The sequence below is a fragment of the Euphorbia lathyris genome, chromosome 3 (assembly GCF_963576675.1).
Source record: "Euphorbia lathyris chromosome 3, ddEupLath1.1, whole genome shotgun sequence".
NCBI lineage: Eukaryota > Viridiplantae > Streptophyta > Magnoliopsida > Malpighiales > Euphorbiaceae > Euphorbia > Euphorbia lathyris.
Genome location: NC_088912.1, coordinates 96906347 through 96932422, shown reverse-complemented (window position 1 = coordinate 96932422; position 26076 = coordinate 96906347). Strand labels below are relative to the sequence as shown.

The 26076-nt window shown below is 33.7% G+C and overlaps 2 protein-coding genes across 4 annotated transcripts; both read right to left on the bottom strand.

The window, feature by feature from the left end:
* Nucleotides 1–350: 350 nt before the first annotated feature.
* LOC136221780 (protein HEAT-STRESS-ASSOCIATED 32-like) lies at nt 351–8639 on the bottom strand. 3 transcript variants are annotated; one of them, XM_066009211.1, is made up of 8 exons: nt 7465–8639; nt 6846–6935; nt 6491–6666; nt 3733–3947; nt 3340–3626; nt 2534–2665; nt 837–1565; nt 351–755 (listed from the first exon to the last, which is right to left on the bottom strand). In XM_066009211.1, the coding sequence occupies exons 1-4, from the start codon at nt 7480–7482 to the stop codon at nt 3923–3925; spliced, it is 309 nt and encodes a 102-aa protein (XP_065865283.1). In that variant the 5' UTR covers nt 7483–8639; the 3' UTR covers nt 351–755; nt 837–1565; nt 2534–2665; nt 3340–3626; nt 3733–3922. The 3 variants fall into 3 exon arrangements, 2 of the variants coding, with proteins under 2 accessions (XP_065865283.1, XP_065865282.1); XR_010685302.1 differs by having other exon boundaries at nt 351–532; nt 636–755; nt 6491–8639; XM_066009210.1 differs by having other exon boundaries at nt 6491–8639.
* A 6683-nt stretch (nt 8640–15322) lies between these two features.
* LOC136223700 (uncharacterized) lies at nt 15323–26065 on the bottom strand. Its single transcript, XM_066011830.1, has 2 exons — nt 17551–26065; nt 15323–16239 (listed from the first exon to the last, which is right to left on the bottom strand). The coding sequence occupies exon 1, from the start codon at nt 19680–19682 to the stop codon at nt 18534–18536; it is 1149 nt and encodes a 382-aa protein (XP_065867902.1). The 5' UTR covers nt 19683–26065; the 3' UTR covers nt 15323–16239; nt 17551–18533.
* Between the last annotated feature and the right edge of the window lie 11 nt (nt 26066–26076).

The following is a 26076-nucleotide window of genomic DNA, read 5'->3' as shown; positions in this document are numbered from 1 at the left end:
TAACTCGTATTACCCTTTAACAAATAAAATTTAAAAACATAAACATTAAAATAAAAATTAATAAACATAAAAATTAATAAACATAAAAGAGTAAATATAATATCAAAAGTGTTAAAATGTATGAAGTTCTACAAAAATAATTTAGCTCGCCCGACGTCACGCCTCCATAAACTCATCCATCTCCCTCTTAATGCGTGGAGCATCCTCGTCAGATCGGTAGGTAGCCGCTAGTTAGGTGACACGCCACAACCAGCTAACCCACTGCAAAAAAAAAAAATAAATATTAAAAAATAAACACATATAAACTAATACTAAATAATAATATTAAATAATAATAAACTTACAAATTCGCTGTTGGCGCGAGCATGCTGTACCGGTCCAGCCTGTGGTGCATGAAGGAGATGGGGATGCGAATATCGCATATACCAGTCCATATAAGCAGGATAACAGGCAGTGGGATCGTATCCAACTAGTCGGCATCTCCTCCGATCAATGCCCCGAGCCGATGGAAATCTTCGCCAGGTATCCTCAACTGTGACAGAGAAATGCGTGAGCTTATACGATAAAGATCTCCATGGTCGTACTGCTTTATCAGGTCTAATACGCTCAGCTGGGATAGGTTGAGTATATCCGACCTGTCGCAGCGCTCGATCGGGCATATACGGCTCGACGATGTCTCTACACCGTATCCAACCGGCGTAGGACGCTCGAAGCCGATCATCATCGGGGACAGGACCATAAGGCAACCACGTCACCTGAAAAAAAATAATACTCAATAAAAAATAATAATATACTATAAATAATACTTAAATTAATTCTAAAATTTTATAAAATACCTCTGCTGCCGTCATACGGTCCAACTGCCCGCGTATGGTATCTAGTCGGGCGGTCATCTTGTCTGGTACCCCGACCTCCCATCTCAGTGCACGGGCATGGTCAGCTGGGATCAAGTGAGCTCCTCTATGCGGCCAGAACACCGGAAAATACTCATATATTCATGTCTGCAGTAGGGTCAAACATCCGCATATACCAGAACAGTCTCCTCTGCTCGCTATCCCCACCTGCCGGTACAACGTGGCAAGTGTAGCGGATCCCCATGAAAGTCCAGCTGCCCCGCTGACACCGCCGTAAACCTCAGCAAGATAGGCCGGCATAATCATATCTCCGCTCTTGTCAACAAACAAAGTGGATCCAAGCATAAGCCACATCCATGCTGTGGCCTGAGTAGCGTCATCCCTACCCTGGATGACAAGCATGTGTACAGCCTGAACAAATACACCTCCACCACCCCATAAATGTCGGCCCTGTCACGACCCGAACCTGGCCATGACCGGCGCATAAATTAAGACTACCTTAACCTATGCTAGCCTCAAATTCAAAGTACAAATTAATATTTGTTTAACTAATAAAGGCTTCTAGCATGATTATACAACTTAAACTGTGAACAAGTATATACCATAAATTTATCCAAACAGCTCTAGATCAGTACAGTAGCAATAGGTAACTAACAATATCCTCCTTCAATATTGAACCTCAAATATCTGTCCAGCTATAGAGATCTTAATCTGAAAAAAATAAAATCAACGTGGTATGAGATTTCCGTCTATGCGAGCGAAAATCCTAGTGAGTGATAATCATAGCACAACAGACAAGGAACAGGCAGATATGCAGATAAGTTTCAAATTTGTTTTCAGAATTTATCAAACATGATGGTGTAGAGAAATCAAATAATATTGCGATATTTACTCAAATCAAGTAAATCGAATGATAATAATAAATTACAGAAATTCTCAAAATCACGGTACAGTAACATCAGAGTGATGATATTCCACATCACCAAAGGCCAGATAACAGACACAGATGGTAGCGCTACCAGATTCAGATACAGAATGTCTTCACCGACCTTATGCATGATTCTAATACAACTGACACAAAGACAAACACATACACAAGTAAAACAATAACAAATAATGCAAGCCTAATATGAAGGTCAGTGAGACATGAAAACAGATACAAATAATACTAAGCACATGTACCGGTTTCAAAGTGTATAATTTATATCTCATAATATTTTTCGAATAACTTAAATATCCAGACGACAGAATTCGAATAAAATTTCAGATTTTCAATCCAGGCGGCAGAATTCGAATAAAATTTCAGATTTTCAATCCAAATGGTAACAGATAAATCAATCGATTAACAGAATTAAGTATAATCTCAAAGAATTTTTACTTCCAAATAAGATACATGATATCAGATAAACTAATGTACCAAGGGCCTGTTCCCAGAAGCCTATGCTCTAATGCAGAGAATATTTGACAAATAAATTTAAACTCAAGAAAGTGTTTTATCATCTAACTAAGCACTATTTTGAACAAATAACATTTTTGGAAAAGTTCATCAGAACTGTCTTCAAGAAACGAAAATAGGAGATAAATTTAAAAATTGGATCAAAATATTTTTATCAAACAGATTTCATGCCAGAGATTTCAAAATCAAATAAATAGTGTCATGAACCATAATTACCACTCACCTCGAACTCCGAATAACAGTCAGAACCAAATCTTAGTTATCAATCTTCCCAATCCATTCGAACGTCGTCAAATTCCTATTCGATCAACATATCTCACTTTACTCCAAAATTTTCTATCATACTTAATCAAATCTACAACCCAAATAAAATTGAGTCAAAATAAACTATTGGAAAAACGAAGTAAGTGAATTAATATAATAATTGGTATTAAAATACGATTTAGTGAAAACCATGATATGTAAAGAAAATATAATTTTCTAACACCATGAAAAAAAACAAATAATATATATATATATGAACAATAATTAATAAGTAAATTACTTTTTTTTTTCAATTGTGAGAAAGCTCAATACCACATTTGAAAGCTCTTTCCAGATGATGGCTGCTAAATATGATTTATGGAAAAGAGTACTAAATGAAACATAGTTTTATAAAATTGAAACGAAATCGTATTTCTTAAAGAATTATAATAGAAAACCAATGCTTAAATATAGGAGGTATTTAAGATTTGTTGGATTCTTTTTATAAATATAATATAATACAAATAAATCAATAAAATAACTTTACTAACTAACTTTTCACTTTCGTAATTATATATATATATATATATATATATATATATATATATATAAAAATCAAATTCTAAAGTCACAATTTTCATAAATAATAAATATTTATAAACTAATAATATTTTAAAGATTGATAATCATTACCATTTTCCAAAGATATTTATATAATAATAAATTTAAATATATATATATTTTTTTAGAGACGTATATCTTAAACGTAAAAATGCGGGATATTACAGGCCCAGTAACAGAAGCTGATCCCGATCCACCCCAAACATCAGCATGCACATGGCTTGAAGCCCGTCAGTAGTGGGAGACTCGGACACCATCGGACCGTCGATCGGGATCCGAAGAATCTGCCATACATCATGCAGCTGGATAGTCATCTCCCCGAACGACATGTGGAAGGAGTTCGTATCGGGATGCCACCGCTCCACGAACGCAGTCAACAGCGGAGTGTCGAGGTTCTTAAACATGATATGTGGAAGGTGAGACAAACCAGTCTTCTCGATCATTTCCTTCAGCTGTAAAATGACACATATATAATTTATACAATTACTGAATGTTTTTTTATGTTTATAGTTAAAAATATAAATTACAATAAATGTTGACAAACTATATTATTCTTACCTCGGGTGACGCACCAGAAAACCACTGACACAAATCTCGGCATGCTGTTGATCTGTTGTAGCAGGTCAGAAACGACCGAATCTCTCCTCCCAGCATCCGCGAGGCAACATGTCCTAGAAAACTAGGAATCATGGAACCATCAACGGGGCCACCATCCACCGGTCCACTAACTAGCCAGCTCTCGTCCTCACTACCTTTGGGACGTTTGCTTGTCCCTGAAAGTTATAAAATTATACTAAAGTTGTAAAATTATACTAAAATTATAAAATTATACTAAAGTTATAAAATTATACTAAAATACTAAAATTATACTAAATTATACTAAATGAATTCAATGAACTGAAATTAGAAAAGTTATGCAGATAATATCATACTCACAAACAAGGTTGTAAAAAACGCTAGGCGCTAGTCGGGCGGACAGAGCCCTCGAGCATTAATCGGGGATTAGTCGGAGATTAATCGGTGATTAATCGGATTTGTATTTTTGTATTTTTTATTTATTAATCAACAAATTATTGGATAATTCAATTAAAATATATATTATACTATCTAAAAATAATAATATAAAAATATTTAATATAGAAAAACACGTATATTTATAACATATATCTTTAAAATTGTGCAAACATCAACATTTCAAGAACAATATCATTGAAACAACTTAAAAGTGAATTATAATAAAGCAAAAAAAAAAAATTCACAATTAATAATGTTTTTGTTCATTATCGTTTAGGCGGTCTAGGCGGTGTCGAGGCGGACTAGACGGAGCCCAAGCGGCTGAAAATCGCCTAGGAGTCAATAAAACGCCTAGAGGGACTAATTGTAGAAAATCGGGACGAATTCTCGATTTCAAGCGCCTAGACGGAACCTAGGCGGTCCAGGCGGCCTTCGTTTCGAACAGTGTCACAAATATTCAGTAACATTTGAAAACCTGATCCAATTAAACCAATTGATATCCATAAACGCTCTTGCAACTGCCAATGTGCAGATTAATAACGAAGTAATGGCAAAACATCTTCCTGATGTAACAGAAAGATAAAAACTATCAACCCAATTCAGTTCCTCCAAAAAATACGCCGAAACAGTTCCTATAGAAATACAACCAATAACAACTGCCAAAGCTAAGCAAACCTTTGTTTTTATTCTCATTTGACATTTCGCTCTATCGATCATGTACGTGTTGAATCAATTTTCATCAACAAGCACTCAATAACACAGCCTCTTGTCTATCACAAATATAAGTTACTAACCCATTTAGCAAAATATCGATGAACTCAAAACCTATCAAAATTGATGCCAATACTGCGATTGCTCTAACAAACTGTGACTTCAAAGTATTAAATCCTTCACTTCGTCTACAATCTCTTCAAATTTGACTGGACTTCCAATACATTGCCAATGAATATCAAATAGTAATGAAATATTTGATGCAACCACTCCATTCTCTCAAAATGTTGATATTAGGTATTAGAGCAGCTTCAAGATTACTAGATAGAACACGAGGATTTTGTTTAATGAATTCAATTGTTTTGTTTTTGGATTCAAACAAGCCAATTAATAAATTAAAAGAAGGAACCAATTGATTTTCTAAAGGCTGACAGGCAAGATCCAAGGGTGTGCAGTAAAGATTCTTACAAGGTCGGCGGTCGAAGCAACCTTGGAGGGAAAGAACTCAACTTGGGGAAAATGATTTTATGTGGATTGAATGATAGAAATGTTGGGAACTTGGTGATCAGTTCAGAGACTTGGGGTTTTGAGAATCCAAGCTCTTCAGAAAAGGATAGAAGTCAGGTTTTTCTGGGCAATTAAATTGAACAAATTTAGAAGCTATTGATGCAGATTTAGGAGGCAATCCACATGAATTGATGAGGTACGAAACAGTAAAAGAGTATGGATTAGAATCATTCGATCAGTGATAATGATACCACCACTGAAGGGTTATGAGTTGTGAAACTGTACCCATTTGTAGGATGGAGAAGAGTTTTACAAATAAAAACATGAGAAATGAATTGAAGTGTCAAAAGAAAGATCTAACCTTTACTCTAGAGGAGACGAGTCTGTAATTTTATTCAAATTTTTCCAAAAAACACTTGTGTGTAGGAGTTACTAGATTCGAAGAACATCTAATAAAAAAGATAGAAGACAGTTGTGTTGTGTAAGAGAAAATAGGTGTCAATTATATACACGGTAGCATGGTTGAATTGACTAAACATCCTAGTTAATATATTCGGGGATCTAATCTAAAAATGTTCAATGTGATTTTATTAGTACAAAATGTAAAAATTAATTATTTTACTGTGTTCGGTACACAATCACAGCAACAACACATAATTTCAATTCCAGCTACTGATTGAACATCCTCTTTGAATCCCAAAATGATCTATATATCTATCTGTAATAGCTGCATTCTAAACCTAAATTTATCCAAATAAACAATTAATATTTCTTCAAATACACAGAATAAATTAACAGGTGACATAGCCATAGCTTCTCTATATCGCTTCTTAGTTTTAGCATCGAGGGAAGGAAGATAAGGCAAACCTCCTTTCAAGTTTCAACACCACAACACAACTCTTATCACATCTTTTTAAAATAAATGGATATCAATTTTAAAGTACATTGCAATTGCATCCAAGTAATGGTCAGTATTCCCGCCTGTCACGCGGGTGACCCGGGTTCGATCCCCGGCAACCGCGATAAGCTATTATTGATGAGCATAGGCAATGATATAATTTGTAGTATAGAAAGAGTGTCATACCTTGGACCATAGCATTTGACAAACCACTCTGCGGTTCTAGCACTCGATGACTCGAACATGGTTTTCTCAAGACCTAGTCGTCCAATGAACTTCGCGATTACCTCTGCTCTTAGAGAATCAGCATCTCTACAGATATCATCTGCATCTATCATTATCATATCTGCTCTGCCAATGTGCTGATCAATAACCAAACACTAGCAAAAAATCAACCTGATGTAACAGAAAGATAACCTGAAGAACGTCTTTCTCTGTTATTAGCTAACCAAAAACTCCAAAAATGTAATAAGTTTTGGTGACCTAAAGAACATCATTCTTCCGATCTCCTCTACTTTTGCAAAGAAAATCAACAAGTTACCTGATATTCAGCCATCACTGTGAAGGTCCCAAGGGTTATTATTCTGATTCGACCTTCCACTCTATCAATCATGTACGTGTTGGGTTGAATCTGATAAGTGAAATTGGATCCTCAACTCGATTGCAAGGTCCATGAATACAATAGAAAACATATAAAAGTGCATAATTTTCGTTCATTGTGCAAAATCTAAAACCTATATAATCAATGAAACACCAACTATTCAATCACTTAGTTTCAGATCAAAGATGTCAGTAACTACTCCACACTCCTATCTCCCATTTCTACTACATCAGCTTTGTTCACAGACCAACCTTTCTAACAAGAATCCTTCTCCACGAACAAACATGACCCTAAATAGGAACGTTTGTTGAGATAGTGTAGAGTAATTTTCAACCTAATATCAACATATTAAGTGGTTCCCCTTTCAAAGAGTCCTAAGCACAATTTTTAGACAAAACAATATATATATTTGTTTAGCATGAAAAGAATTACAGGCATTCTATTATAATTTTCAAAAAGTTAACTATCCATACATAGAATCTATGCAGAAAATGTTTATCTTTTGAATCTGATACTAGACAGCTGCTCAATCAATACTTTAGAGAGAAAGAGAACTCGCCAGTAGCAGCTGCAACATCTTTCTTGGTGTTTCTGGAGTGGAGAATTACCCTGGATCTGGACTTCATCTTAAACTAGGCTTACAGTAGTAAACTGAATCCATTGAATAACTGATACAATTGATAGAAATATAAACAACCATAAACTAAATGATATACGGAAGAAGAAAACTTGTGTATAGAGCATAGCATCTTGATTTTGCAAAAGCTGTGATCCACATTCAATTAAGCTTCATTGATTTTTAGGCATAAAAAATATGCGTAAGCATAGTAACATTCATTTACAAAAATAGGTTGCCAAGCCAGAGGCTGTAAAATGCATGGGATCAACAAAACAAAAAATGTAATGCATATCACACTCACATTCAACACAACATCTGCTAGCTTTATTAGATACATAAAAAATGGAATCCAGATTTCGGAAATTTCCAAATTTCTCCTGAAATCTGGAAATCCAGATTTCCGGAACTCTGGAAATCCAGATTTCTGGAAATCTGGAAAAATTCCAGATTTCTGGAAATTTTCCAGATTTCTTCTCTAGTGGCGGAATATAACACGACAAGTGAGACCACAACGAAAGCCAAATTCCATATAAGGTCAAGCACCATAACGGGCTTGGAATAGCCACGGCGGGTACTGTTGTTAGTCTGGGCATCAGTATCGTCATCGAGACCATCCAATCGGGGATCTGCGCAGTCCCCAAAGAAGATCGTGTGGTGTGGAAGGGAGAGAGCCGTAGTTAAGGTTGGGTGGCGAAGGAGAGAATATGTGGACCCAAGTCCGCCACGATTTGCGGCTTGTTGGTCCATTTTTTGGCAGTGGGAGACGGAGGGAGAATTACACAGCTTGAGAGTGGAGGAAGTGGAGAAGAAGATGGATTTTGGGTTAGAAGTGGTGGAATTCTGAGAAGAGGAAAGTAAAAACATTAATTTAGTCAAAAAGAAGATTTATTAATTTTAAAATCATCTTCTTCAATTTATTACTCATTCACTCAAAACTTAGCCATTGATGGGTATTCTGTAAATTCTTAATCTGGAATTTCCAGAAATTTGGAAATTTCCGAAACTTAAAAAAAAAAGAAAAAAAAGTAGAAGAAGAAGGAGGAGGAAGAAGAAGAAGAAGAAGGAGGGGGAAGAAGAAGAAGGAAGAAGGAAGAAGAAGGAGGAGAAGAAGGAGGAGGAGGAGAAGGAAGAAGAAGAAGGAGGAGGGAGAAGAAGAGGAGAGAGAAAAAATAAAAAATAAAAAAAATAAAAAAAATTCGAATTTCCAACTCTATCCCTGTGCCACGTCAGCAAATTAACGGTGTTAAGTCCATTTCCGTTTTTCGGGTAACGGCGCAAACCACAGTCCTTTTTTTTTGTAATAACAAACCACAAGGGTTTTTTTGGAACAACATCAAACCACATAGTTTTTTTTGGAATTTACCCTAAATCTTATTATATCAATTTATATGAATAAATGCCAATTATCCTCAATGTCTATACCACAAAATTATCCTCAATGCCGATTTTATTTCTTCATAAATGAATCATGATTTTATAACATGGTAAAACAATAATTCTAAAGGAAAATTATAAAATTGGGTTGGAAGACTCATTTACATACTCAACTTACTATATATCTAGACTATTTTTGTATGATTTTTCTAAAATATCCTTAACCTTTCATCTTCCCCCTTCCCCTTTCTCTTTTTTAGCGCATGGTTTTTCTTCTCCGGAAGATTCTCAAACTTTTGATCTTCATCTCTTCCTTTATATTGCGAAATCTGCACCATTTCCCTTCATCACCATGTGCTTTTTTTCTTCCTCTCTTCATCTCTTGATTCTTCATCTTCCTATTGCTAGAAAACTAAGTCATGGTTCTTCATCTTCATCTTTTTGCTCGTCTCTTGGTTTCTTTCTTCTTGTGCGGATCGAAGAAATCGTTATTCTACGTTTATCATATGGTTATTTACGATTTTAATGGTGAAAGGCGGAAAAATGTAAGTATCTACTGTTTTCTCTTCGTTTTTTTTCCAGAAAATCACTTTGCGTAATCTGGTTTCGCAAAGGTCTGCAATGAGAAAGAGTCTGAAACGGATGATTTTACTTCGCGAAAACGGATTACGCAAAGTCTGCGAATAGAAATGTTCATGATTTTTACCTTCGCAGACTTCGCGTAATCTGTTTTCACGAAGTAAAATCGTCAAATTTCTCCTCGAAGACTTCGCGAAATCCTCTTTTCGCGAAGCCAAATCGTCATTTTTCTTCCTAACACGATTAAATTTTTCTGAAAGTGGTTGAATACATAAAATCCCTTTCAGGAAGGCGGTGTACTGAGATACAGAGGAGATGACTTTTCTAGATTCTCTTCTGATACACGGATAAATTTCCATCAAGATTGGTCACGTTGACTTTGAAATGATTTGTTAGGAAATTATTGTGGCAATTTTGTTGTAAATTTTGATAATCTTATGATTTTAATTTTAGAATCTCTTGTTGTTATGCCTTTTTTGTTATATACCACTTCACAGATTTCACAATATGCAAAGTCTATGAAGATAAAAAAAATGCTTAAAAACACGTCTTTTATCTTAGCAGACTTCGCATATTGCGAAACCTGCGAAGTCAGACGAGAGGGAGAAAGAAGAAATGCTAAAAAAATTCTAAGTGTTATATATCAAGGGTATTTTAGAAAAGTCACACAAAAATAGTCTACATATATAGTAGGTTGAGTAAATGAGTTAAATATGTAAATTGATCTCATATGTAAATTGATCTCCTATTTGATCCAATTTTGTAATTTCTCCTAATTATAAAAGAACAATTAAAGTAATTTTCATTAAAAAAAAATTCGAACTTTATTCAAACAAACATTCATGTAGAAATTCAGAACATTTTATCAATTTGATTAGTAAAAATGTTTGGAATGATCTTTTATGACAAAATAACTTCGATTAAATATTTGAATATGGATCTGTTTTGAAAAACAATAATTGCATAAATGACTTTAGAAGATATATTGTTCCAATTGATTAATAAAAAAATTATAATTTGTATGAGACTTGTCAGACAAAGCTTTCTGCAGCTCGAACTCAAAATCTAACCTAAGCGACTTGAAGTCCTCAACCGATCAAGCCAATCTTAAGTGATTAATAACTTATTTGTTATACTTTAGCATATAATAAAAAGTAGGAAAAAAGCATATTGAAGTCCTAATCTTTTATTTTTTAGTTTATTAAAATATTGATATTTTATTTGAACATATCAAACATCTGATCATTTATTTTTACTCGAATTAAGCTCTTATTTGTTAAATTAATTAGTTGCGAACATCAAATTCAACTATAAAGGTGTTATTTATTTTATATGTTTAAAATTATTATTTTTTACAATTTTAAGTAAGGTTTTTACTGTATTATTCTATTAGGTGAGCTCGTCCATGGACATGATAAACGAATTGCTCATGAGCAGCTTGTTTATTTGTTTACGAGCTTTGGTCAATTAACATGAAATGTGTTAACATGAAAGTTTGACATAATGGTGTCATGTTTCGATTTTTGAGATTGATCAATGTTTTAGGCAATTTATTTTCGAATTAAAATTTACAATATACATTAAGATTCAAATTTGAAATATCCAATTTAAACTGTGTGACGAACAATGAATATAACATGATAAATTTTGTATTATTATTATTATTATTATTATTATTATTATGTAATAGGGTATCATTTTAACTAAATTTAGTGACTACTAAGTCATTTTAAATAATTTTAAGGACCAATGAATAACCTTAAATAAGTTACGGGATGACCATGAAGAACAAAACAATTAATTGAATTCACACCAAACTAGTAGTATTCACATGGACCATGATGACCAAATGAATTTAATCATTCATCATTAGGTCAAACTGATTAAATCTCTAGGATGTAGATTCAAAGCATCCTAAAGCTTATATTTAATCAGTCTGGATCTAACGGTAAATGATTAAATTCATTTAATCATTAGTGTCCATGTGAACACTAATGCCACATGGAGAGATAGTATGACTCATAAATAGCGATTTGATTAAATGAGATAAAATTACCCATAAAAAACGATGTTGTTTTTGTGAGAAGTTTGGGCTATAATAAATTAGTTTAGTAATGTTAGGGAAAAGGATAAAAAAAATTGACAGCAAAAGTAGGGATAGATGAAAAAATACCTCTAACCTTTACAACTAGGAACAATTTTATTCTCAACGTCTAAAATTGTACAATTTTATCCATAACTTTTGCAGCCACGAGCAATTTTACTCCTAACTTTGTCAAGTTGGATCAATTTGAGAAATAATTCATCAAAGCGTCATCTAGGTAATGAATCTTGTCATTTACACTTCACGTGTGAGTCATTTTATCAATAATTAGTAACAGATCATAAACATATGATTAAACATGAAATTTAAAAAAAATAAAAAAAATATAATATCTATTGTATGAGTTGGACAAAAATATTTCAAAATATTTCACCGTATTTATAAGAAGGAACAAAATATATGTGTTTTATAATATGTCTGAAATTGATCGAACTTGACAATATTTTGGGTAAAATTGCACCATTATAGATATTATGAGTAAAATTACTCCTGACTGTAAATGTTAGGGGTATTTTTCCACTTTATTCCAAAAAATAAGGGATGAAGCAAAATTGCAAAGAAATTTAGTAAATGACGTTAATTGCAATTCTCAATTGCACCGTAGAATTTGAGATCCAACTTCTATACTATATATAATAGCGGAAGCAGAGAGAATTTACAAGAAGTGTTTTAGAGGTTTTTGGCTTAGTTGGCATCGTAGGAGCAAAAATAATAAATGAGTTAATGAGTTTTAATTATTTCTATCTCATAAGTACTATATTAACAAATTATTTCTTGTCAATTACTAGTCTATTAATTAAAATAATAAAAGAAAATAAGAGTTACAGAAAGATGAAAAAACACAAAGTGAAGGAAAGCCAAAAATCACAAATAAACCGATATATAAAGCATGATATATAGTATTTCATCATTATATTCATTGGCCACCGAAAATCAAAAGCCTCATCGACCTTTAATTTTGATTATGTATTTAGTTTTGTTCTTAATCTTATAATTTTGTTCTTACTTCAAATAATACAGTCTTATAAATTTGTTTTTACTTCATTAAGAGATTCAGATTTATTTAGGAGCGGTTTCCATTGATAAACTGTATTAATAGCATTGTTTTCAAGAATTGGGAGACTTTAGACTTTGACATCTCCAATTGAATAAATCCGATGGAAATAGAAGAGGCATAGACAACTGAAATCAGGAAAAGAAAATGTGTCAAAAATGACAGGAAATCGTTATGTTTCAAAAGGTAATTATTCGATTTTTTTTCATATGTATTTGTTATTTTATTCTCAATTTTGTTGCTCCCCACCTCTCGTTGTCATATTTATATTATTTTTTTTCAAAATGACTAAATAAAGATTTTGTATATTTTCATTATTTTTTAGTATAAGTTGTTAGGTGTAATCGTTTCGATTGTTAACTCTAACTAAAATTTGGATTTTCGGCTTTATATGAACTCCATTGTTAGGTTGAATTGCAGTTAGATTAATTTTTCAAATTCAAAACTTGGTGAAGTCTACCTTTTTTTTAATTTGGGTTTATCTAACTCATATGGATTGAATTATTTTTATGTATTTTTTGTACGAATAAATTTAAAATTTTTCATAATATTGTTTATTAAAGTAGGAGACGTATAGAAAATAATTAAAGATGTATGAAACATTATACTTACAACGGAATTTATTTCAATTATAAATCATGTTTTGTCATGATTATCATTCTAAGTTTTTTTTCTCATTCCTTTTTTTTTCATCAGATCCTTTAGAGTGTTCTCGCTTAGAAAGATTATCCTTGTCTTTGTTTATGTCTTGGGTTGAAGCAAATTACTATAATTCGTCCCCGTCTACGTATCAGTCGACATTTTTTACAAATTTTACGAACACAAGCTCTTATTTTCATATTTGCGATCCCTTAATTTTTTAATATACATATTTTTTTTTGACGAAACTAAGTTTCTTTAAATTTTGAAATCTTAAATTCTATTCCTACGAAAGTTATAAATATTGAGGTTAAAATAATACTATTTTTTTTAAGTCAGACTCAATTGATACTTTTCCAAAAATCTTGAGATCATTTTGATACTTATCCCTAATATATATATATATATATATATATATATATATATATATATATATATATATAACTAATCAGTTTGAACGCATTCAAGTGATATCTTACTCTCTAAATAATGTGTTAAAATTCAAATTCAAGATTTTTAATTTAAGTGATTAGAAACTCTTATCACTCAAACCAACTTTTTCCTATTTGGTTAATTTTTTCTTTTTTATTATAAAAAGTTTTGGGATAGAAGGGTATCTCCAGCCCAAAATCAAAGAAGGCCTCGAGTCTAGAGATAAACCGACTTATTGCTTCAATCAATGATTAATTTGGCTTTTCAAGTTAGTTAGTAGGATCAAATTAGTCTAATATTAAATTTTAGGTATTAATTTAGCCCTTCAATTTGGTATTAATATCAAATCAATTAAAAATGACACATGTCGGCATATCATTGGCACGTATTTTACGTGTGTCACTACATCATACTTGATCTCAAGTTAAATAGCCAAATTAACACCCAAACTTGATTTTGGACTGAATTTATTATACTAACCAACTTCAGATATCAAATTGATCTTTAATTCCATATTGCTCAATCAATGAGGACTCAATCAAACAACAGTGTGGAGATGCCAAAAACTCCGTTTCATTACCATTGAGTCCACTCTCGTGTCCAAACACATTTAAATTAGTAGCTAAGAGACGGTCCATTTAATCGTTAAGTCACGACAATAACATTTTACTGTATAATTTGAGTAAAATCTAACTTCATTTCATTCTTCTACTTCGGCATAACAAGTGGGCATTAATAGTATCAGCTCCCGAACCCAAAAACTATGCACAAGCAGTAAAAACATCAATGCTGAATTTAAGTTGCAGAGAAAGAGAACACAACAAAGCATGTTGATTTTGCAAAAGTTATGATCCACAATCAATTAAGCTAATCAATGGATAATATGTGAGATATATGTTTATGCATATAGGCATTTATTGACGAAATACGATGCAGAGTCAGAGCGCGTGAATGACGAGTTTTCTCATAACATTATACATCTAACTCTAAACGAGAATGGAACTTAAATAAAATATTATCTGCAAGGAAACAAGTATTCAGTTCCACTGTTCGAGGAATTTGCAACAATATCCTAAGTTTTTTGTTCCCCGGCATCCATGTTGCACGGACACTCGCCTTTAGTAGCATGCCTGTGTTCCTTGTCCATGTCCATCTTTGTTTGAAGGGCATGTTTTAGAAATGACATTTGCAGATGGCGTTATATCAGAAAGCTTCAACTTTCGTTGTACAGGTTTTTCAAAGAACCAATAACAGATATTGAATTAGAGCAAATACAAATCCATAACTCCCAATTTTCAAGTCAAACATGTGTCAACATAAGAAATTAACACATTAAAAACCACCATTCATATGTTTACATGTACCGCTTTTGGTCTAATCTAAGTTATGGACAAAAATTAATATCAAAACATCTAAAAAAATTGATCCGACATTTAAGTTTAAGGGTCAATTTGACCCCTTTGTGAGAAGTTCACATATCAAAAGATTTCCTAATTGTATGTAACTTACTAAACTAGGGAACTTTACATATCAAAGAACATGAACCAAAGACATTAAAATGAACAAGTTATGCAGATTTTATCATACTTTCATTCTCATCAAACTTCATTCAAGAATGGCCAACAAAACACATGTTAATTTTGCAATTAATTTAATAAAAAGCACATCATAGTCGATAATTACCAAATCAATATCAATGAATCCTCATATCACTCTTCAACATTTGTAGATTGCTTTGTATCAGACAGCTCCAACTTCTCTTTGTACAACTTTTTCAAATGAGGAGCTTCAGCATTCTTTTTAAAGAAACGCCTCTCTAAACATATGAACATCACTTGAAGAGGAATCTGGACTGTCAAATCATTATATGATATAACAATTCCAGACATAAACTCAGAATTTTTGTTTCGTTGGAATATGTATTACCCTTCACTGTAAACTCTAAGGTTCTTGAAATAACAGTTTGTTCTAGAGTGCAGTAGCTTGCAAAATTTAGACATGAGATCATATGACCACATATTGTGAGAAATATCAAGGTAACCTAATTGCTTCAGCTTGCAAAGTTCCATTGCGATTTCCTCTTGCAAATTGTTAAATTGTGTTATAACAATTTGCAAGGGGAAATCCCAATTGAACTTTGCAAGCTGGAGCAATTAGGTTACCTTGATATTTCTCACAATAGAATTTTTGACCATATGATCTCATGTCTAAATTTTACAAGCTGGACTCTAGAACAAACTTCTATTTCAGTAACCTTGAAGTTCACAGTGAAGGGATATTCCTACAAAGAAATTTTTTTGAGTTACATGTCGCGAATTGATATATCATATAATGATTTGACAGGCTATATATACTTCAATCCAGTTTAACTAGATCCTTGGATGAAAGAAAGATAATAAATGCACCTCTTGGAATAAGCCTCTTCTACAAGCTATATCCAAGTAGCAAAGGGCAATTCACAATGACTTAAGAATCTAAACCCAGTTTGTTGATGTAAAAATCCACCACAGATACACCAAATCCGATCCTCAACCTAATAAAAAGGTTCATGACTTTCTCAGTTCAACTCAATAGAAATATACCAAATAACCAAAAAGATATAGTCAAATAGGCAATAGCAATTAATTAGATAAATTGCATTCGAGTGATATACCAAATCTCATTCAATCAATATGAATTCAATCATATTTTGATATCTATGCGCATTTTCCGCGATGAAAGATGCCTATTATACTCATATTTAACACAACATCTGCTACCTTTATTAGATACATAATAAATTGCTCATCAAACTTTTTCTTTTATTTTTTTTGCTGAAAATACTGACTTTATTAAGAATTAATAACGAAACAACAAACTAAACAAAAACCCTTTACAAATATTTGGTTTTTAACACTCAATCTAATCTGACATTTACACAAAAGATAAGATTCAGCTTATCTAAATAGCCTATTGATCTTACATTGGAAATGGAGATGAAGTGATTGGGCGTTTTAAAGCCGTGAGCCCAAGGAAGAGACTTGGGCAAAGCAAATAATATCTACATAGTATCTAACCTGGTCAATTATGCTATAACTTTTCATTCCAAATCTTTTAAATGTAAATCATGAAGAAAAGAATAAGTGTCTTTCAGCTATAAAATGGGTCTCATGTCCACTAAACAGCAAACATTGATATTAAATTTGTAAAGTAATTCATGTTACATAATGGGATATTAAGCCATAAACTTGAATCAGTTTACAAACGCCACAATCCGCATATTAGGATAATTAACCTATTAAAAACAGGTAAAATACATCAATGGTCCCTAAATTATAACATTATTAATCTTGTGGTTTTTGAACTTCATTTCTTGACATTAAATTTCTTAAGCTTTGTATTATTGTAACATTAAAGTCCAAATCAACAAAAATCCATTAAAAAATTAACAAAATAATGATCTGGACAAGTTTAACCACACTACATTATTGACTTTTTTAAATACAAGTCATCATAAATTATGATCGAAACCTATTTTACCCTCATATAATTTCTTACTTACACTTTTTCTTCTTCTCTTTTTCCTTGAATCTTTTTATATATAAAGGTAAAATAAGTATCTACCGGAATATGTCAACAAATGAAGTTCAAGGGCACAAATAGTGTTATAGTTCAAGGAGCATGAATGTCATCTACCCATCAAACAACATAAACCAGAGAAATGAACAAGATGAACCAAAGCTAATTAACAAGTTGTGCAAATATGGCTCCTCAAAAAAAACACATGTTAATGTTACAATTAACGTAATAACTTGAATCAGTTGCTATCATCATTTAAAGCACATCAAAGTATGTAATTACGTACCAAATTCATTTTCTTCAAATCAATATTAATGCATCTTCATGCAATTCTTCAATATTTTCAGCATTGCATTAGAAAGCTCTAACTTTTCCTTGTACAGCTTTTTCAAATGAGGAGATTCAGCATACTTTTCCAAAGAACCACATCTCTTTACACAATAAAAGACCCTTTGGATGACATATACTGAATTAAGCACAAAGACAAATCCTTTAACTCCCAATTTCCATAGCTTCATGACTTTACTTTCCCTTTCACTCATTGCCTCATTTAACTTCTGACTGTACAGATTAATTGAATGAGGGGCTTCTTCCTTGAAACAATTCTCAAACCTTTCCAACCAACACTTTTCCGTACAACATCTAGTCATTCTTGAATCCAATTTAACCAAGCCTTTAGATAATGGATACTGAATAACTGCACCTCTTCTTCAAGCTTAGTCCAAAAATCAACTTCTTCTTCAAGCTCAGTCCAAGTAGCACAGGACGACTCAATGAGCCAAAGTAAAAAACTTGTGCAATAAAAGATGACATATGACAACTCAATCACATGTGAGCATTTGAAATCAATCACATTTTGATATCTATGCACATCGTCTGCAATAGAAGATGCCTTTGATACTGGCCATGAAGAAAACAAAACAGAAGAAATCTATCATTCTAGCATTTCAGCTGCAACATCTTTCTTGGTGTTTTTGGAGTCGAGGATGATCCTAGATTTGTACTAGTTAGATACTTTATTCCAAACTAGGCTTACAGTAACTTGAATCCATTAAACAACTGATACAATTAAATATCTGCATGCATAGGAACATTCATTGACGAAAATAGGTTCCAGAGGCAGAGGCCGTAACATGCATGGGATAACAAAAAGGAAACATGTAATGCAAAAAGGAAACATGTATTGCGGATCACACTCACATTCGATCGATAGAGAGAGAGAGAGAGAGAGAGAGAGAGAGAATACAGCTTGATAACAACATATCCATGTTATTCTTCATCTTTTCCAGATTTTCTTGTATCAGAAAGACTTAAGTTATGATTGTACAGCTTAATCAAATGAGGAGCTTCCTCGTGACATTTCACATATTTTTCCAAGAAACACCTCTCTGAACATATGAACATATTACTCACCCTTGAATCTAATTTAACCAGGCCCTTGGATGACATAAACTGAAGAACTGTCCCTCTTGGAATGAGCCTCTTCTTCAAGCTATATCCAAGTAGACTAGGACAATTCACAATGACTGAAGACTCTAATTTCAATTTGTTGACATAAAAATCCATTGTATCCATTATGTTATGGTCTGAGATTGCCATACACCGTGGAAACTTTTTGAAAGCAATAGTGATATCTTTATCCGACCATCCCCACCTCTTATAAACCTCAACCCTGCCATCTCTCTTTGATTTGCTCACTCTTATCAGTACCACGATTGCTTCAACAAAATGCGACTTCAAAGGACTGAATCCCATTTCCTTCACTTCTTCCACAATCTTTTCGAATTTGACTGGAATTTCTCCAATGCATTGCCATTGTTTACTAATTAGCCACAATATATATGATTCAGGCACTCCATTTTCTCTTAAAGTGTTGATATTAGGTATCAGACGTGTTTCAGGATTAAGACATAGAGCCATAGGATTCTGTTTCACGGCTTCAATGGCTTTGTCTTCGGATTGGAACAACTCAATTAAAATATTAAAAGTATGAACCAATTGATTTTCTAAGCTGCTTTTCAAGATCCAGGGGTTGGCAGTGAAGATTTTTACAAGTTCAGGGGTTGAAGCTCCTCTAGAGAGGAAGAACTCAAATTTGGGGGAAATGGTCTTCTCTAGATCACAACATAGGATATTTGGAAACTTTCTGATCATTCCAGATATTTGGATTTTGGAGAATCCAAACTTTTGGAAGGAGGATAATACAGAATCAGGCTGCTCGGAGGATTTAAATTGGACAATTTTAGAAGCAGAAAGAGCAGATTTGGGAGATAGGCCGCATGTTTTAGTGAGGTAAGAAAGAGTAAAAGAGTGTCGATTATCAGCATCAATGGAAAAGTATCTGAGTATTAATGGAAGCACCATTGATGGGTTATGATTTCTAGAATGAAGAAGCGTTTTGCAAATAGAATGAAACATGATAACTGAAAATCGAGATGTGAAATTGAGAAAGCTCACCTTTTTTGAGAGTCGGGAGAAGCCACGAATAAATGCAATTCAGCAATTATAATTCGAGCAGATGACGTTGAGAAAGTAACGAAGAAGAAAATCAAAACCCTATATAAAGAAAAGAGAGTATGGTGGGATTTCCACAACCAGAAAACCCTATAAAGAGAAGAGATTAAAACTATGGCCCTGTTTGCTAAACAACGTTTTGGGATAAAAAGAGCGGTTTTGACCAACTTTAGAGGTTTGACCACCGAAACCGCTGATTGGAGTGTTTGGTGGAGAGAGTTTTGAGAGAGACTTTTGGGATGAAAACGCTAATTTAGAAAAGGCTCATTTTAGAAGCTTTTTCAATTAGCGTTTTGCAATATTAAAATTAATGAACTTCTTTAACCCTAATAGATAGGCTCCCTCTTCTCCTGCGCCAAAATTAATGCCCTTATTCGTCTTTTTGCACAAACCGCTATTATCAATCAGCTAATTTTTACTAAACATGTCTACACAAACAGCTAGTCAAATCAGCTAATGTAATCAGCTAATAGCTAACAGCTAATGTAATCAACTAACTGCTAACAACTAACAACTAATTCCCAAACAGGGCCGCCGTTTGTTGGGGATTCCCACAACCACGACTCACTGACATTAAAAGGCATTGGGAGCAGTAAAAACATTTTTATTATAATTACCTATTTTATTTACTTTATTCATCAAGAGATGACAAAAGTATACACGACCCGATTGCACGATACGAAATCGATATACAATTTTAGTGTTTGTGTTTAGCTTAGTAGCTAATGTGTTATTTTTGGGTTGACATAAAACTGATACGCAAATTTTTTGAGTTAGATTATGGTTGACATGTGAACCCGAAAAATGACACGAAATTATCCAAATATTGAAAATTATTGTTATGTTCTCTCGTGTTTTTTTATATTATTTTATTAATAAAGATAGGTGCCTTCTATGGTTACTTTGTTTTTGACAAAGTACCATTACTTGGTGTGTTTTCACCATTGAATGATGGAGTATAAAATTAATTCAATGGTGAAAACACACAAAGTAAGGCTTACTTTGTAAAAAACAAAGTAAGCATCGCCTTTACCATAAAGATACAACAACAACAACAACAAAGCCTTAGTCTCGAAATGATTCGGGGTCATCTAACATGAACCATCATATAAAACCGTCAAATCAAGTCGTGTCAGCGACACAAATTCGCTCCCTCCACTCCGTCCTATCCACTACCATATTTTCCTCAATTCCCAGTAAACTCATATCACTCTCGATCGCACTCCTCCAAGTTTGCTTAGGTGTTCCCCTATCCCTCACCACTACATCCCTTTGCCACTCTTCGGTTCTCCTAACCGGCGCATCAAGCGCTCTACGTCTCACATGGCCAAACCACCTTAGTCGGTTTTCTCTCATTTTATTCTCAATAGATGTGACCCCTACTTTTGTCCTAATTATTTCATTACTCACCCGATCCTTTCTCGTATGACCACACATCCATCTCAGCATACGCATCTCCGCCACCGACATCTTATGGGTGTGGCAGTGTTTCACTGCCCAACACTCCGTACCATATAACAATGTTGGTCTAATTGCCGTCCGGTAGAATTTTCCCTTCAATCTATTAGGCATGTCAGGGTCACAAAGGAAACCCGTAGCACTCTTCCACTTCGACCAACCAGCTTTAATCCTATGAGCAACATCTCCATCTACTTCTCCATCCGTTTGGATAATAGATCCTAAATACCGGAAGCAATCCGAGGCTTGAACAACTCTCCCATCTAGTGTGATTGTCCCTGCCTCCCTTCTCTTATGGCCGCTAAACTTACACTCCAAATATTCTGTCTTACTTCGGCTCAACTTAAAAGCCTCTAGATTCTAGCTTTTGTCTTCATAGTTCCAACTTCCTCTCCACTCCTTTCGTCTCATCAACCAACACAATATCATCTGCAAACAGCATGCACCATGGTATACCATCTTGAAGTGAACTTGTTAGTTCATCCATAACGATGGCAAAAAAAAAATGGGCTTAGTGCGGAACCTTGATGCACTCCAATCGTAATAGGAAACTCTTCAGTCTTCCCAACACTAGTACGTACACTCGTGCATGCTCCCTCATACATGTCCTTTATGATGTCAATATATTTCCGCGAAATGCCTTTCCTTATCAAGGTCCACCAAAGTACTTCCCTTGGTACCTTATCATATGCTTTCTCCAAGTCAATGAAAACCATATGCTATTTTCTTTCTTTTATATATTTGGGGCCTGGTTTTCAGGGGCGGTAGGGTGCCAACCTGGTTGGGGCGTCCTGACCTCGTTTGCTAGCTTCCCGTCTCACTCAAAAAAAAATTTATTAAATTAATTGCAGTTTTGATGAGCCACAAGGAAGCAGATGTTTTTTTTAATGCAAAGTATGATAGAATCTGCACAAATTGTTAGCTTCGGTTCATTTTGAAGTCTATGGTTTTTGTTATTTGATATATGATTTTTACAAGTTTAGTGTCCCATTATTTGGACTTGTAAACTTATTTCTTTTGTAATTAGTTACGATTTTTCTAGTCTGATTTGAGGTTGTTTGGACAACTTTTAGGTGATGGCTCTCCTATCAATTAGAGGGACTCGAACTCTAGATGTCTAGTTTGAGCGACTTTAGACCAATCTTATTTGGTGACCTGTAAATTGATTTAAAATTCATTGTGTGGACGGGTATATACTTTTCCTTGATATTGTAAACCGATTTACTGACTTTGATGTGTTGTAGATGACAACTCTTTTCTTTATGACTGAAAAAACTGAACTGAACTGAATTATACTGAAATAATAATATAATCCTTTAAAAATAGTAATAATTAAAATAAAAATTTGATAAAATTAATAATAGTTCTAATAATAGTGATAATAATAATAATGAAAAAAAATAATTATAAAAAATAATTATAATGATAATAAGTAATGATAAATTACTGAAATAAACTGATTACTGAACTTGTTGTTACTGAAATTAAGTAATAAAAAACAGAGTTTAAATTAAGTGCAATATTAACATGTTTTGTTTGCCATTCTTGAATGACATCATCTGTTTTGTTTGTCATTCTTCAATTATGTTTGCTGAGGCATATCTAGCAAACAAAGTAATCAAATGTTTTGTTGAATGTAAGTATGATACAATCTGCTGCATAATTTGTTAGTTTTGGTTAATCTTAATGGAGTATTTTATATTTGAAGTTTAGAAGTTTAGTCTCATATTATTTGGACTTCTAAACTGATTTTTTACTAGTTTCGACACGAGTTGTTCGCACCGTTTAGGTGGTTCCTATTTTAATCAAAATATATTATGTGCATTAAGACTAGAATTCGATATTTCTAATTTAAGCAATTTTAGATCTCCTTTCATATAGGTCGTTAGCCAAATAATGTTTGATGTCAAATTTACATATCTTTTCATTTATAAAGACTTCAACAACAACATTAATTTGAATTTAGATCACTTTTTCGCTGCTGATTGACCTCCTCCATCAGGCGGAGGAGGGGCAAGGAGGAATCTAGGAGATGTCTGCCGGAGTTTCTCTCGTCATTCTTCAACAGTTTCCTAACAGTCTGGCTGTCGGAGTTTCCCTTGTCATTCTTTAATGGTTGTTTGTATAGATAGACTTGTCTGTAAAGATTTATTAAACGAGGAGATTGAACTTTGGCATAACTTAAGAAGTGCATCTCTTGGAAGTTGGACTAAGCCACTCCATTCTCAGGGAAAGTAGCTCATGACAATTTACTAATCAGATTAAATTGATACGATCATGATTCGAATTTACATATAATCTGAAACACGACATGAAATCAACACTAACCTGATTAAGTTGATACAATTATGATATAAATCTTTTTTTATTGGGCGAGAATTGACTCGTTTGACACTAATAAAACTAATTCGATAATTGATATGATATGAACGTGACACTAATATGATAATTGCCAACACTAGGCAAAATATATGAATTTATACATAAAATAAAGTTACCTAATAATATGGTGGGCAAAACCCAAAAATAAAGAGGACAATATGATAATTAATTTTATATAATAATATTTTTTTTTCAAAATATTTTTTATTTAGCGTCTAGGCGTATTAAGTCTAGCTAAAAACTTAGCTATTTATGTAACGTGGCAAATAAATACATTATATGACCTTTATTTGGGGTTAAATGGTAATAATTAGAGGTAAAAATGTTCTTCAAAAGATATAGAATAATAAGTTAATTGAAAAAACTCCTAAAACTAATTTTTTCAAAATTAGATTTTTGGACCCAATAAACTATTTCAAACTTCTTTTCATCAAACATTATTATTAGAGGTTTGACTAGTCAAAACCTCTAAAGTAGATCGAACCTCTAATATTTTACCAAACAAGGCCATAATAGGTTTTGTTAGACCTGACAATTATCGTGTTCGAGTCGTGTGATTTCGGGTTCGTGCCAAAAAGAGTAAACCCAAACCAAACCCAAAAACTTTCGTGTCATCTCGTGTTAACCTGTTTGGGTTAGTGTCGATTTTGTATCATGTTTTGAGGTTACATGTAATTTTATTATGCATATATATTAATGATAACTTATAAAAATATAAGAAGATAATGTACTATTTTTAATTATTTTATGTCGTTTTTAGATTAGTATGTTAACACTAACCATTGAAAAGTTCACTAATATCATGTTAGAGAGTCATGTAATGTGTTTATAACAATTTAGGAGGTTTGAATCAATATTTGCAAGTAATAATTATAATTTTATTATCTTTATGGTAAAGAACTCCGCATGTGAGGGTCACTTGGTGGCCTTTACAGCCGGTCCCAAGCCCGGACAAAGGAGGAGGGTTGCGGTAGGTTTGTGACGGCCAGCGTAAAACTTAGCCACATCTTATGACATGAACCATAGTATAAATACCGTTGGGGCGTTCCCTACTCAGCGACGCGCTGCACTTCCTAGACCCGGGTGTAGTGATAAATGTGCAAGGGTTGCTAGGTCGTCGCCCCGAAGCGGCGTGCCACCCCAGGACCCGGGGGTGGTGTCAAATATGCAAGGGTTGCGGGTAAATAAGATAGTCCACGGTAATGGTAGGGGTAAAGATAGTAGGTTACGCTTTGGGACATGGAACATAGGTTCTTTGACAGGAAGATTAGCTGAAATTGTAGATGTTATGAAGATGATGAGAATAAATATAATGTGCCTACAAGAAACCAAGTGGGTTGGAGCCAAGGCTAGAGAGATAGTTCCTTGGGGTTATAAGCTTTGGTACTCAGGAAAGGATAAGGGTAGAAATGGAGTAGGTATTCTTATTGATAGGGAGTATATTGATGATGTAGTAGCGGTGCCTAGGAAGAGTGATAGAATTATGAGTGTTAAGCTAGTGATAGGGGATGAGGTTGTGAATGTCATTAGTGCATATGCGCCACAAATAGGATTAGATGTCTCTATAAGACAAGCTTTGTGGGAGGACTTAGAGGAAGTGGTGCAACAGGTTCCTAGGGATGAAAAAATGGTACTGGGGTGATCTCAATGGACACGTGGGTTCTAGGCGAGATGGGTTTGAGAGTGTTCATGGAGGGTATGGTTTTGGAGATAAGAATGAAGCAGGAAATGATATTTTTGAATTTGCATCAGCCTATGACTTGAGTATCATGAACACATGGTTTATGAAGAGAACATCCCACTTAGTGACTTATCGGAGTGGCGGTAATGCGAGCCAAATTGACTTCTTCTTAGTAAGGAGTGCTTGGAGAAAGAGTTATATTGATTGTAAGGTGATCCCTGGTGAGAGTACGACAACCCAACATAGAGTAGTGGTGCTTGATTTTCGAAGTAGGAAATGTATAAGAAAACAAACACCACAAGTAGAGACTAAGATTAAGTGGTAGAAATTGCAAGGGGAGAATCAACAAAAATTTGTGGATGAGATGACCAAAAAAGATGTTTGGACTTGTAATATGGATTTAGATATAGATTCGATATGGACTAAGATGGAGCATAGTATAAGGGAAGTAGCGAAGGAAGTTTTAGGGGAATCTAAAGGTAGCATGCCACCGGGTAAGGACACATCTTGGTGGACAGAAGAAGTACGACAAGAGTAAGCGAGAATCCTATAAAATATTGGGGGAAATGTAGGAGTGACGAGAACTACGAAAAATACAAAGAGGCTAAAAGGGAAGTAAAGAAGGTCATACGAGATGCTAGAGCAAAGGTGAATCGGGATCTGTATACAAGATTGGATACGAAAGAAGGGGAAAGAGACATATATAGAATTGCTCGGATGAGAGATAGGAAGACGCGAGATCTCGGAAAAGTTAAATGTGTGAAGGATGTAGACCAG